Consider the following 16,506-nt stretch of genomic DNA (forward strand, 5'->3'; position numbering starts at 1 on the left):
TTTGACGTTTTAGCAAGAGCAATGTGTCTTGTTTATTTAGACATTAGTGCAAACACGATTGCGGTGGTTGGTGTCAAAATTTGAAACGATTATCCTATTAAATCCTTTGTATTGTATGTTCAGGCACCACAGGTATTGGACGTGGGAGGTAACTTTAAGGAGAGTGGGCAATTCTACAATCATCCAAGAAGCTTACAAACAATACACGGTTACTGCATTACTAATGTAACCATTAAACAAATAATGAACCTCTAGAAGTGGTTGCAAATTGGAATGTAAAATACATTTGGATTTTTACCTTACGACTGATATTATGAATATTTGAGATTAACGACATAATTTTTTGTTTTTTAATGATAAACTAATGTTAATAAGACAAGGTTTTTTATGCATAGCACAAAGGATAACAAATTATTGTAAGCAATAATTTGTCACTTGAAATATCCATACAAATTGAAAATATCTCCCGAGTAAAAATAAATGCCGCCGATAAATGCAGCACGTAGCTCAGTGGTTCAGAGCACCTGACCGGACATCAGAAGGCGCGGGTCCAATTCCCGTCGGCGGCATTTATTTTTACTCGGGAGATATTTTCAATTTGTATGGATATTTCAAGCAACTAATTATGGCTTATAATAATTTGTTATAATTTTTTGTAATTATTTTCAACATTGTTTTAACGGTAATTTCAAATTTTCTTAGAAATTGTCCGGATAACACACTACGAAAAAATACTCGAAATTAATTGAAATGGCCGCAGCATGTGTAATGACCACATTTATTTAACCTAACCTAACCTAACCCAACTTATTGGGCTTCGTTTCCTTTCACTCGCCACTTCCAACAACCCTAAAGATGGTTTTTCACGATACTTATTATCATTTCAATCCTCAAGGAAAATATATCGGAAACCATGTAGAAAATCTTTTCTTTACTTTATAATTATTTTCACAATTACGATTTCCTACAGATTTACGGAAATAGTTGTCATGAACCCTTCAGGTTTTAAAATATTTTTACTTACAAGTCTCAACAACACAGTGGAATTTCATGGAATTGCTTTCGAGGTACTTAAAATGTACTACATATTTCTTATTTTCAAAGTTGTCGTAAAAAAACACAGTTTTAGAAACTAGATAAATTTATCTGGGAAATGGTTGCATTTGAAATAAACATTGATATATCTAAAAAATAAAATTTTAATATCATCCTTGACAATCTTACCTAAAAATTTATCAGGACATTTTGACTCGAATCGTCCATAATTTTGAAAAACTAATATTTTCGAAAACTCATTCCTTTTATGTGGTTAATTAGTAAGAAAACTGTCACTTCACTTTATACGCCGTTAATACAATATTTTTTTAAATATTTTTTAACTTTCAATTGTCAGTGAAAAAATCGCGCCAATTTGTTATTTTTTGGATTTCCATGTAATGTATAAATATTTGAGACAAACTAAGAACAATTATTACGAATCTTTATAACGAAAAACAAATCACACATCTTCGCATTATACAGGATGTATCGGCACGTACCCGACAAACTTTAACCAGCTATTCCTTAGCACATTTGGAGTAAAAAATGTTATGGGCACTTTGCTGTCCGGTATATATATAAATATATAATACATGGATATTATATTTATTGAAAGGGTACACGTCAGCTAGTAAGATAACAAATAAGGTGAGAACCTCAAGGTCGGGGTCCAGATTATTCCAACCGCCTTCTAATTAATTGTTAATTCTGGATTAAACTATTCTTTCGACTTTATGTCCGGGTTAAATCTTCCCCACAGGAAAAACTAAACCCTTCCACACTCGTTTAATACAAAACAATACAAGAACAACACGTCAACTCACCAGAGATCAAATGGGAAAATAATTCACCGACTCCAGATATTTTGATATCAGAAGGTTCGTCTCGGTAGAACACCTAACTGGACCTATAAATCCTACGGATCCCCCAATATAAATATTTAAAAATTCTTTCGTAATCCTACATGAATTTAAAATGACTGATTTTTGCATTTTTATATATAAATTCTTTGAAAGATCTAATACGCCTAAATTTTGAATGAGAGAGCTAGGTATAATACCAGTAGCCGAAATAACAAATGGTAATATTTGTATAGAATGAGAATGCAAAATTCATTTAATCTGGATTTTTTTTTTTAAACTTCCGATTTAGTTGTCCGGGTTAAATCTTCCCCAAAGGAAAAACTTAACCCTTCCACTCACTTTTCCACAAATGATCATCTAGTCAATCAACATTATGTAAGTGCATTATATAAGTAAAATAAATACAAAACAATACAAGAACAACATGTCAAATCACCAGAGATCAAATGGGAAAATAATTCACCGTCTCCAGATATTTTCATATCAGAGGGTTCGGCTCGGTAGAACTTCTAACAGGGCCTATAAATCCTACTGATCCCTCAACATAAATATTTAAAAAATCTTTTGTTATCCTACATGTATTCAAAATGACCGACTTTTGCATCTTTATATATAATTTTTTTGATAGATCTAATACGCCTAAATTTTTAATTAGAGAGCTAGGTATAATGCCAGTAGCCGAAATAACGAATGGTAATATTTTTATAGTCTGAGAATGCCAAATTCTTTTTATTTCATTTCCTAAATCTGTGTATTTTCTTATTTTTTCACTAACAGATTTTTGAATATTACAGGAATTTGGAATAGCGACATCAATGATATAAGTTATTTTTTTAATTTTGTCATGTAAAACTATATCGGGTCTATTATGACTAATCGCTCGGTCTGTTAGTATAGTTTTATCATAATATATTTTATAAAATTCGTTTTCTAAAAATGAATTTGGTTCGTATTCATAATATGGTACTACATTACGGCAGTCAATCAAGTTATGTTTAATTACCAAATTTTGGTGAATTATTTTTAAAACTTGATTGTGCCTAAATGTATACTCGGACGGTGCTAATATAGAACATCCTGTATTTAGAAATATTATTGTATTAAAATATTATTACATCATTATTGTATTATTATTTAGCTAAGATGTATCTATCACAATAAAAGTCCAAGTTTTGTTAAAGCCGGAGTTTTATTAAATCAGCGAAAATACCCCGGAGATAAAACAGTATTTTTACCTAGGTTACTTAGACTTATGATGTAACTTATTTTATTAAATTTTATCAGATTTGTTGAATACTCGACTAATTTGGTCATTGATTATCCGTATATCAAAAATACGAAGTGCATTTGTAAGGAAAATATTGCCTTTACGTTTCCATTGAATTTCATTTGGATAGTAGAATACCTTGCCAGACCACTGCACACTGCAGCGTCAAGATTTAGGAGCTGCATCAGTTCCCATGCAGTTGCATCAGTTTAGAATAATGCTTATATTCACAACAATACAATGATATGTACGTTTAATAAATCAAGATGTCATTTAAAGTATGGCTCCTTGGAGGTGATCAGCCAACGTTGCGACATTTCAATAAATTGGAAATGAAAGGGATTCGTTTATTTATTATGTCCATTGTCAAATTTTATTTGCAATAATGCAGTGTTCCGCTAAGTGTAGTGTAAATAATGAAGCGGGTTACACAAACACGTTCTGTTGCGCAAACTGGTGTTTTGGAGAAGTTAAATTTATAAGGATGCATTGTAAGAGGCAGTGCAAAAACTTACCAATTAAAATCCATCATGCAAATTATAATGAAATTCTCTGTAGCACTACATTCTTACACGACACTCCTTTATATTCATAAATACAAAAACAAGAATATAATAAACATTAGATCTTAGGGACAAAAAGATATCTAAGAAGCAGCCACAAAAACAACACTTGGACAAAAAAGATAATCTTATATTATGGTACTAAACTCTACAACAAAATCCTACTCTCATTCAAAAATCAAAACAACATTATAACATTTAAAAATTTATTAAAAATATGGTTACAAAACATAGGGAGATCATAAATAGAAAAAAACACTGACACCAAGTACAGATTGAAACAGAAAACGGTCAACAAACTAAAGAAGGAGGTGGCGCAAGACGGCATAATACCCCAAAAATAAATCACTAATATTTGGCTGTGAAAATGTTAAATCATAAACTATATAATATATTTATAATTTATTCAGTTGTGTCACATATTATTAATGTAATTAAATTTTAAAATGTAAGTGAAATCCTCAGCACAGAGGATCCCAGTGATGATACTATTACCTCAACTTGTAACAAACAAAGGAGGATGATAAAACATTTATAATTATTAAACTATTATCGTGCTTTTAAGTAGAGTTAGTAAGTTAAGTATTTATATGATAACCATAGACATTCAAATTTTTAGTCTGCCCTTCAAGTCGGGTACCAAAATATTCAGATTTAGAAACGAACCCGAACTTTTGTTCACCTTATTTGGGTTTTTGAATTTGCGCGCAATTGTAAAAAGGACTAACTAATTCGTAAGCAGATTTTATTTTCGCGAATAAAATGGTGTTATTACATTTGCACAATTTGGTTTCTTCCCCCTTCCCTCACGGGATAGTCTATCAATTTGGAATTTTGTAATGATAACCATGTATTATATAATGGTGGCCGGATAACTCATCAACATGACAATTCGACACACCTATAAAAAGTGCTTTAAAGTTATTCTTCTTCTTTCGTATGGTGGGGGGGTCAGAGGGGGACATCTAGGTCTGCGAGCCAGTCTAGAGCCTCAGGCGTCGCCATGTGAACCTCAACAATCCCGCCGGGGAATGAATGGAGCGGGCATTCGTTGACCACATGTTCGGTGGTTTGCACCGCACCACTTTCACACATCGCCGACTCTTTAAGGCCCCATCTGTGCATCGTGTGGGCACAGCGGCTATGGGAGCACCTTAACCTATTGATAGCGGACCAGTTTTTGCGAGGCAATTAGAACCCAGGCTGTCTCTCGGTGGGGTCCTGTATGAGGTGGGCATTTCCCACGTTGGCCGTTTGCCACTCAAGTTTCCACCTATCTTCTGGGGTGAGAGGTAATCGGAGGAGCCTCTCTCCTTCCGCCCAGAAGGGCTTTCGGGACTTCAAGCGGCATGCCGGGTGGGAGACGACATCTTCATGCAAATATAAAGTTGTGAAAAGTGATGGAACAAAAACTAGGTTAAATAGGTTACATAAAGTTCGTAATAACATAGATCATTGTTTTTTTTTATATATTTGTACAGCGCCCTTGAGGTGATTATGCACAAAAACGGCGCTATACAAATCATCCAAATATTATTATTATATGTAACTATTTAACCTAATTTTTGTTTCATCACTTTTCTTAACTGTATAACTCTTTTTATAGGTGTGTTGAATTGTCATTTTGATGAGTTATCTTTCATGGAACCATTAATAATAAAGTATTATTCATATAGGTGCCTACATAATGGTGAAATAATAACAGAAAAATATGGTATAAGAATATATTCATCTAGTACCTACCTACTTAACTAAATAAAGATTTTAAAAATGGTTTGGAAACATTACGACATGTTATTGCACACCACTGTTCTGAATTTGTTCTCTTTACAAATAAATATCATTAGACAAACAAAAATATTAATTATTTTGAATGATTCATTCGGATTTGCGAGCGTTTGTTTTGAAAAAACAAATTATAATTAGACAGGTAGGTATCATTTAAATTGCCCTAAGGCAATTTCATTATATTTCTGAACAGAATTCGGAAAAATCTAAACAGTTATTTTTTAAATATTTTTTGAACACTGCCTACTTTATAATATAATCATTGCCCCAAGGCCACAGATATTATGACTTAGTTATATTAATATTTTAAACAATAAATGTGTTTAATTTTCCTTAATGACTTCAAAAACATCGTTATAAATGTGAAATTTGATCGAATTGTTTAATAATTAGCATTGATAAAAATAATGTAAATAAAAAACATTTAAAAACATCTCTCGTTAACTTTTCGATGGATCCGTGAATAATTGATTTATCTCAAATTAGGAAGAAAATGAGTTAAGTACTGAAATGTACCAAATAGTTCAAACATTGCTTTTTCCTTCAAGTAATATTTTATAGGTACAGTTATTGTATCTCCTTAACAATATTTTTTTAATCTTATTAAAGTAAACAAAAAGTCATTCTAAAATATTTTATTTTTATAACATACAGATACTACTACCTATATAAACTAAAAATTATTTTTTATATCACAAAATCTAGTGTCCTAAGGTTTGCAAACTTTGAATTTTAGTTTTATCATTAATACGATGTACGGAGATACAATATTTTATCTCTAAACTATCGATTTAAGGTTTTTCAGCCATTCTCATTTTACTGATGTATAAACCTCACCGGTCTTTTTCCACGCATTTTAAAAATCACTTTATTCCGAGAAAGTTAGATTGAAATTAAACTATCTTCGTTTGATCTGACATGTTGTTTAGTAATCAATAAATCAGCAGAAAGTCGTGCCAGTTTTCTTATTAGTTTTGTTGACTTAGAGATATTTTTAAAAATTATTAGTTCAAGATAATTTTATACAGAATAACCAACTCTAACTAACTGTCCAATACCTACTTATTTTTTATGTTGTAGCCGAAAAAAATATCATAAATGGTACGGGAGACCAAAATTTAATTGACATTTTTACTCCAAATAATGTCAGGAATCACTGGTTAAAGTAAGTCAAGTACCTCCCTTAACACCCTGTATACACAAATTTTATTATTAAGTGATTTGTTTTTGGGGTATTATGCCGTGTTTCGGACAGCAATGCAGTGTCCATCATCAGGGCATATATGTAATCTAAGGTTGTGGTGAAGTGTGTTCTTATGTATGAATCCAATACCAATCTCCAAAAGGATATCTGAACACTTCAGAGCATCAAACTCGGCCACCCTGACAAATACTTATGCTTTATACTTACATCATGTAAAAATTGTGCAGAAACTACTAAATAAAAAAAATCAACTCAATATGTTACTATTTTTGATGTATGTGAACCTATTTTACCTCTAACAATATTTAATTGTTGCAGCATTTCCTTGCTTGAAGCCCACTTGAGGCGAAGTTTCACAAAAAATGTGCTATATAAACTAATCAATGTTTTTATTAGTTATTGAATTGTCTCCTTAGCAATGAAGGGTTGTTGAACGATAGACAAATTGATCAGCTGGTTCAAAACGGTTCAGATGCGAATTGAATGTCATTACCGCCAGCCGTTACTGTGACCGCAATAATGTGTTCACACGTCGCGTCGCGAAATAGAACTGCGCTGATGGTAATGGCACAGTCTGGCATACTGACCGCTGACTAATTACGACTAGGACTCTCACTGAATCAAATGTTTACATTTACAGTCTTTAACATAAAACAACAAAAAACATAAATGTACCAGCATAATAATTTATTTACTATACAACAATCCTCAATTGGCCATTAAGGGATTTCCTTAATTAATCCTCAATTGGACACTTCATATAGTTGCAGGAAAAAGTTATATTACCTACTCTAATCTAATATACCTATACAGGGTTTTCCAATAAGAGGTGTTATTTTGATATTCAATCGTAAAAGATCAATGATTTCGTTGCTTTTTTGGCACATAGCGCCGTCTTGTTGAAAGTAAACGTTGTCCAGATCAATACCATCCAATTCCGGCCATAAAAAATCATTAATCATCTCTCGATAGCGCAATCCATTCACCATAACTTTTTCTCCAGCCTCATTCTCGAAAAAGTAAGGTCCAATGACTCCGCCGGACCATAAACCACACCAAACAATCACACTTTGAAGATAGAGAGGCTTTTCAACAAATAACTCTTGGGTTTTACGAGCCCCAGATGCAACAATTTTGCTTTTTGACGAAGCCACCGAGGTGGAAATGGGCCTCATCACTCAAGATGATTTGCATTTGATTCACTCAAGTGAATTTTAATAATTTCAATGCGTTGTTGAAGCGTTTATTGTTCCATTTTTATTAATGGCGTAGTTTCTACTTGTTAAATGAAGAAAAATGACAGCTTCAAAAGTAACATCTACCGAAATAGCGGGCTATTCAAAATAACACCTCTTATTGGAAAACCCATTATAAAAATAAAAAAAACCGTGTTTTCCTACCCGCCTAATTTTCTTCATAACAAGCCGCTGAAACCCACCAGTGGTTATGGTGGTAGATAGCCCTTGTTATCACATTGAAAGAAAGATATTTTGGTGGGGGGTGGCTGAACGTGGGTGGGAGTGGGTGACGAAAATGTGCTTTGATCATTTCAGAATGCGTCGGTGAGTCTTAAAGGTTCAAGAAAGTTCATGAGGGTTCTCGAAAGCTGTAGAAGGTTCTGGAAGGAGAAAGTTCAAAAAGGTTCCATAAGGTTGTAACATTCTTTCATTACCTTGAGGAATATTAAATAAAGGTCAAGAATAAAACCCAGAACTTTCTATCAAAAGTAAAAAAAATCAGGATTATAATGGAATATTTGTAGAACATGAGATTCTCGTGAATTTATATTGACAAATCTTAATCCGTTTTCTTCTCGAAGAGACTCAAAAGATTGTTTAAGTTAATATTTAGCATACAAAGAAATATCTATCTACCCACAAGTGAAAAGATTAAAGTCCGATCAATTTCATAGTTTGAACCTAAGGGCGCCAGTCTTCCTGTAGTCATTGGAAAACAAAATTTATATTAACATTATTAAGTGACTACATTAAGTCAACCCCATCTCGGAAACGAGGATCTCCTCTCATAGACACGATCACCCGACGGTACTTGTTTGAAGGCTGAAGCCCGGGTTTGTCTTTGGAAATCTCTTCTCTGTAAAATACGCGTGGCTAGAATTCTCGCAGTCCCATTTCTTGGTAGGTACTCTGTGACGGACGTAACATATCAGTTCGTTACAAGGTTCCAAGCTGAGTGGCGGAGTGTGTCGGTTAAGTCTAGAAGGTTCCGAAAAGTTTGTAAAAGCTCTTGAAAGTTCTGGAAGGAGCCACAGCAACCCGTGGCGGGGTACAGCTAGTTAAATATGGTTTAACCTTAAAGGTTAGGGTTATCTTTTCGTTACCGAGACAATTCTGATAATTTAAGTAATTGTATTAAATCAATTAGATATTTACAATAGTAAATTCATTCTGGTCTATGATCCATTTTGAGGCTTCGAGCAGAGTTCCACAGGGTTCTCTCTCGGGACCTGTATTATTTTTAATATTTATCTTGTAGCTGGGAATAAAACTACTTTTATTATTATTATGTAAATTTTAGGACAATAATGTAATTAAAAATTGTTTCATGAAAGAAGGCCCAACGGCATCAATAAATAATAGCATACGTGGTGAAATTCGAATAGCTTTTCTGTCTGCAGTTTCTAGTTCAACGCAATTGTTTTTAGATTGTGGAACCACGGTCATTATATGCATGGAAATAACGGATCCAATATATAATACAATAACTTGCTCTACCTTCCGTTTCCTTATCTGCTTCCCTCCTTACTACTTTAATTCTCACAATATACCATAGTTGGGGATGCCATAGTCCCACTAGCTCAATACGGTTGGATGCAGTTGGGTCTCTTGTGCAGTTTTCATATAAAAAAAACAATTATCCGTCAAAAATTTTGAAAAAAATTGCTGTAGTGTTCGTTGCACAATGTTCAACAAGAAATAAGACTCCGGAAAATTAGCATTGCATCTCGGAATAAAATGTCATAACAAAACCAGTATTTTAGCGTTAAAATCAACGAAACACCTCGCTCGAATTCAAAGCAAACGATTGCAGCCGATACAGTTATTTCAAAGACTGAATGTTGTTTTCTGTTTCTGGTAGCAACGAAAACAATAACTACACAAGCAAAACAATTAATCGAGGACGTGCATTACGATCATTGGCCGCTGCACTTGAAGACTTAAGTACGGCTAATTGACACCAATGAGCAATTGAAGGACGCCAATATCCAACAATCTGTCAATTATAATCAGGACCTGTGCACTTGGAAGAATTATATGACAGCCTAACACCAAATGAAACGTAAAATTTTATTAATGATATAATAATTCAAGAAACCGGGCCTTGCATTACTGCAGGATCACCGAAAGGTCAAATGTCTTAACTTACAATAAATATTGGTTGATTTGTTTCTGTTAACCAACAATTTAAATACAATCAGTTTAACTTCTGGTTTATTGGATATGTATGTTAATTTGCACTATCCATTTTATTTTACTGCAACCAAAAAGTTATTCACCAAAATGTATTATCTTAAATTTAACACATATATTGAAAATAAACGATTGATTGAAATGTGTAATTATAGTATGGAACATTTAAATTCAAAATACAAACATTCGGGAAACCGTTACGTACTATTTAGTAGGCTTACAATATTATTAGAAATTTTTTACCACACTCAACCCAAGAACAACACATTGGAAGAAACAATTTAATGTCAGGTAAATAATTTGTATTTTAAAGCCTAATAACTCGTGACAGAGTAGACGCTATTGACCTAGAAATTACCGACAAAAAAGCTGTGCAAATTTCATAAAGCTAGGGGAAAAGGTATAAGATTCTTAGCTGCTTCAGCACAAATTAATTTATTATTTATTAGATTTACCCCGCCACGCGTTGCTGTTTCTCAGTATATCTGTGCAGATAGAGAAACAATAGCGCGTGTTTCTTTTACGACCAACAGATTACGATATTTTGAAAAAACATGCTTTTACCTGTCACAGGTGACATCTATATAAAATTGGTATTCGAATGCAACGTTGTCTCAAAATTTCAAAGCAATCTGTAAAGAGATTTAAGATTTGTTGGACAAACGAACATAACGTTTTTATTTATATAGATAGATAGTATTTATTTATACATTTATTTTGTCTTTTTGTTAACATAATAAGTACCGGCTATACAAAAAATGTCAATAATCATTAACTGTAAGGGTTAATAGTTGTGTTTTGTGAACACTTCATCGGAGAACCTGTACTGGGGTGCTCACATGTTTTAGATAAAGTGTTATTATGCCGTTATAAGTAAGAACACAGAATCGTCCTTGGTATTCTTAAAAAGGATACTGTTGTTCCATCCAAGGCGGCATTATTGTATATTAGGTTAGTATCAGTTAAAATACATCATAATATTACATAGACACAACGTAGTAATAATTAAAGATAATAATTCTACATGAAGTCAACTTGATGCAGTTAAGACGAAAAGAGAATAAACTAAAACAAAAGTAGATGATAACACGATAAAATGGAAGCATTTAAAAACATTTCCAATAATCGTACAACAATTATCTATCTAATTACTAATTACAAAACATGTATGGTGGGTAACGTAAAAGTTTGACGTTATGTAACTATATTTTAATTAAAGAACTCTGTATGCGGAATGCGATTGAGCTTAGTGAAGACATTATTTATAAAAACGAAAGAATAGGTTGTTATTTCAACAATACATCCATTCGTTTACCATTGTTATTACATTGTCAAATACCAGAGTTTACTGACAAAATCGATCAAACAGACTTAACTCGTAGCCAGGGAAGACAGAACAATAGTTCGTTAGTTCCTTCATACAAGAAGAGATATTGCTTTATTGAAAAACTTCAAGGCACAAGGAATGTTAACAGTATCTAATAGCATTACATTCTACTAAAATCGTCAATAATAATAAAGAACTTGAGAAATGGAATTATATAACTTGACTTCGAGGTTTCCTTATATACTTTAACTGCAGTTTTTCGTTAACGAAAAATATCCATTCGTAATATCATTCTAGCGTCCATTGACAATGAATTATGGGGCCATAATCCTCCTTTTGTTTTCTGGATCTAATTTAACGTGGGGTGTTTTATGTCGCTAGGCCTTCGTTGGTCTACTTGGCGCCGCTCGTAACCACAAATGGTAAATTCGTCGAGAATCCATACAAATCCAGGAACAGATATTAATCTTGCATCTTACATCTCCAAGGTAACAAGATCTTGGCACTTACTTGATTATGGCCCATTGGGTTTAGAGTGCAATTGTATTTTGTCTTTTTTTTTGACTTTTTTTTATATGGGCTAACAAAGTTGCTAGAAAACGCATAAATAGTAATCTTAAGCTGTGATTATCGCGGATTTCAGATTACAGACATTACAGAAATCGCAGAAATAGTAATCTTATGTTGTGATTATCACGGATTTCAGATTAAAGACATTACAGAAATCGCATAAATAGTAATCTTAAGTTGTGATTATCGCGGATTTCAGATTACAGACATAACAGAAATCGCATAGTAATCTTAAGTTGTGATTATCACGGATTTCAGATTACAGACATTACAGAAATCGCAGAAATAGTAATCTTAAGTTGTGATTATCGCGGATTTCAGATTACAGACATAACAGAAATCGCATAAATAGTAATCTTAAGTTGTAACAAGGATTCAGATTACAGACATTACAGAAATCGCATAAATAGTAATCTTAAGTTGTGTTTATAATTGTTTATTATCACGGATTTCAGATTACAGATATTAATAGGAATTACGAAACTTCCTTCAGTCCATCGGAAAACATTAATTGGCGTGAATTTCCTAAAAGTTTGCACTTAACCTTCCGAATTCTTAAGAATTTCCAATTACGATATCAAAAACATTTGCTCAAAACTAAGATGAATAAAAGAGTATAATAGAGTGGATATACGTAACTGAGACAACCCCTGTGGTTTCATTAAACTATTAGGTGCAGAATAATTATTGCTATTTCTTTCTAATAGACATATTATTTTAATGGCTAACTACATTTACTGATTTAGTGCTACATTTTGTTGTTCGATTATTATGTATATAACGCGTCTTGTATTTGTATTATGTTAATTATCCAAAGTCGGTTACATGTTGAAATTACATAGGCATGAATTAAACTTGAAAATTGTCCTAATTTTTAAAATGGAAGGAATTAATTACTAAATTATAAATTATGCTTAGTTAATTTGACGAATATTTGAAATCGACAATTCTACTCTATACTCATTCTACTATATAAGTAAATTAACAGTAACAGTAACACTTATTTAGATAGTGATAAGTGATAAGGTTTAAATTCCAATTCACCAAGAATCGAAAGAAGAAAAACCATCGCCAAAAAGCGTGTTTTATTTTATTTTGAAAAAGTTCAGACACAAATATTTAAAGGTTTAGCGATCATTATATAAAGAACTTGATTTGTCACATTATACAATGAAACGAAAATGGAAAAAAGGGTTCGTAAGTAGGAGATTTCTAACTTAAGTATACTTTCATAAGTATGATTATTATTTTTTTCTGGACATACAAAAATACTCTACTGTTTCATAGGCCAAGATATGTTGTACTCGCAGTATTTAATTAAAGCATCTTAAATATATCCGAGCGAACAAATTTTCAAACCAGAGACACTTGATTTAGCATTACTTAGTACTAAGAAGCTTCGCCTTAATAGCAAGAATGACCATTGAGAGGAGCACCAACCCAGGTCAATGCATATTTACAGCATCTCATACCCGTATTCAGAGTCGATCCTTAAAGTTGTCTAAGTCAAGTGTCAGCCTTACCTAAGCAAAGGTAAGAACCGTCCTTACCTTTAACGCTTCTATACAGAGTCCACACTTTGAGCTTCCTTTCCTCAGGTAGAGACCTTTTGTCTACGCCGAAAGAAAGGTGTGACTTGACATCGACTCCGAAACTTGTCGATGTCCTGCTTCTACGGAAACAACATGCCCCGTTTTGGGACAATCTGTGTGTTTATCTATGCTGTTGTCTATGGATTTAGTTCAAGCGTCTGTCGTAAATAAGTAAATAACATCGGCCTGTCAAAAGTCTCTGTTACATCTTCAGTTGAGTGTCTCGAAAGTTTCCTTTTTAAACAATGAATTCTCGTATTATAATCACGCCGAGTGAAAGGCAATGTTTATTAGATTTAATAAACACATATCCTGCCGTTGCCAGCATTTCGACTAATCATCTGCAACTTGGCGAGAAGAAAAATGCGTGGGCCAAGTTGACAGATGATTTCAACTCAATCGCCGGCAATCAAAAGGTTTGTATCTTTTGTAATTGAAATACTAACTAGCCATCACGCCGTTTCCCCACAGGGATACTCTTTTTTCATTCATATACATACTCTTCTATTGTTCCGATTCCGTAATACTATTATAATACTGTATTATTGAATTCCTTCTTAGCGGACCCAAGCGCAGCTTAAGAAATGCTGGGACAACATTAAGTCAAAAAGGAAGATGGAGCTCTGCGAGGAAAAGAGGAGCAGGATGAAGACGGGAGGGGGCAGGCTGTCGCCAACTGTCTCTGATGAGCATCATCCCGTTGACAGCGTGCTGGACTTGGCCACCAACGTTGAACTGAGCTTTAGCAACGACAGCGATCGCGGTTAGTTTAAGAAAGTTATGTGAAATATTTTGGCTACTTGTTTATTTAACTTTGACCTTATTTCTTATAAAGTATTGTTTAAGTTTCAGATACCGCTGTGCCCAGCACCAGCACGTCTGCTTTATTCAGCATGCCATGGACTGACCAGTCGACGGAAGTGCCGGTGTTTGGTAAGTCAATTTTTGATAATATAATTGATTCTTATCAATTCAAAATGTGATTTGTTGTTAGATGGTAGTGTTCGCATTTCTCTGTAGGAACTTATTACATAATTTTATCAGTTGTCATGCTAAATCTTAAATAATTTTCGAGATAGAAATATTGCAAAAGTGTTTTTAATTTTCAGATATAACAAAAACACCGGAGGAAAGTTCAACGCCCCAGCTCAAGACGAAGACACGTCGCATTATAGCCAAGAAAGGTGACTATATTTACCTCTCTATTTGCTGTGATTACTTGCATTTTCGTACAAAGGTTCAAATAATGCTCGGAGTTCGGAGAGCTTTACTTTAACCTCTCGTTTTCCACCATAAAGAAAGAGGGGCCCTGTTGAAGATGCTGTGTGGGGAATGTTTTTGAGGAAGGAGTGAAAATGGGTCTTGAAGAGACCAATGTTGTAGGAGGGAGGAAAAACAGAGGCCAGCAAATCGTTCCACAGCCGAGCTGTTGATGACAAATGTCATCCGTGTACATGCAATGAATATGCTAATATCGATCACTTCGTCGGTAATCTGGCCTCATACAAAAGATGCATTAAACTTAATTTGTTTGCTAGTAGGTACCACGATAATACATCATGTAAACATAATATGCCTACCAGTACTGCACTCCAAAACTATTTAATGTACTAGAAATCATAGGTACTTGAAAATTTTATCAAATCGGATGACATAATCCAGGATTTCTTACTTTTTATATTTAAATCTTTGTGGGTACCTTTTAGAGATAATTTATATTTCTACATTTTTACTGTTTTTTTTCTTACTTTAAATTTTAATTTTTACTTGTAATTTATAGTTTGCACTTTATATTTACTTTACACTTACTTACTTTACTGTGTAAATAAATAAATATGTTGGGCGCGTGTTTGGCGTGTTTCCCGACTGTGCACTATGTCATGGGGCACAGAGTGTTATTTACACAAATAAACCTGTTATTTACATTGATGACTAATCAGCTTGCAATTTTGTGTTGTTTCACTAATCAGCTTGTAATTTTGTGTTGTTTCAGACTTGATACCATCTAGTGGGCAGGTGGTTCGGGACGAGGGCCAAGTGCGTTGCCTCAGAAGCACCAATCTAACAAAGTACGATGAAGAAATGCACGTAGTAAGGATGGAGACTGCCCGGGAGCAGAGAGAGACTGCCCGGGAGCAGAAGGAGACTGCCCGGAAGCAGAGGGAGACTGCCCAGGAGATTGCCTGGGAGCAGATCGAGACTGCCCGGGAGCAGAGGGAGACTGCCCAGCAGATTGCCCGGGAGCAGATCGAGACTGCTCGGGAGCAGTCGAAAGGAGCTCGTCTGCAGAACGAACTTATAGAACTACAAATAAGAAGAGCGAAGGCAGAATTGGAAAAAGAGCTCGCCAATAAATAAATATGAATAAAAAATATATTAATCTCCAATAAATGTTTTATTTATTTTCCATTCTGTTTCAATTTTTTTGATAATGGACATTATTAATACATACATAGGTATATATTTAAGATAAACCCTTGTGCTCTTTCATAATTCAATACACAGCATAATTATAACATATTATAAAAAATATGACTTCACTACTCATTACATTAGATAAGGTGTCCTTTCACAGCATGACATTACACAGCACAATTACTATGCATTAAAAAATATGACTTCATTAGTCATAACATTAGATATGGTGTCCTTTCACAGTTCAATACACAGCACAATTACTATACATTATATATGGTGTCCTTTCACAGTTAATTACACAGCACAATTATTATACATTAGATATGGTGTCCTTTCACAGTTCATTACACGGCACAATTACTGACGTCACTATTCATTACATATATGGTGTCCTTTCACAGTTCATTACACATCACGTAAAATGTCTTTGGATAAATGCATCTCT

At 33.6% G+C, this 16,506-nt stretch overlaps 2 protein-coding genes across 2 annotated transcripts in view; one reads left to right on the forward strand and one right to left on the reverse strand.

Moving 5' to 3' along the window:
* Positions 1 to 16,506, reverse strand: part of LOC149425956 (uncharacterized) — a 297,887-nt gene that overhangs the window by 262,642 nt on the left and 18,739 nt on the right. The gene's annotated exons all lie outside the window — the stretch shown is intronic.
* On the forward strand, positions 13,706 to 16,001 carry LOC149425957 (uncharacterized). Its single transcript, XM_089643920.1, has 5 exons — positions 13,706 to 14,059; positions 14,205 to 14,406; positions 14,496 to 14,576; positions 14,753 to 14,827; positions 15,637 to 16,001. Exons 1-5 carry the CDS (start codon positions 13,889 to 13,891, stop codon positions 15,999 to 16,001), a joined length of 894 nt encoding a protein of 297 aa, XP_089500046.1. The 5' UTR covers positions 13,706 to 13,888.

Source organism: Hesperophylax consimilis, chromosome 2 (genome assembly GCF_061612785.1).
Source record: "Hesperophylax consimilis isolate HC1 chromosome 2, BYU_Hcon_1.0, whole genome shotgun sequence".
Lineage (NCBI taxonomy): Eukaryota > Metazoa > Arthropoda > Insecta > Trichoptera > Limnephilidae > Hesperophylax > Hesperophylax consimilis.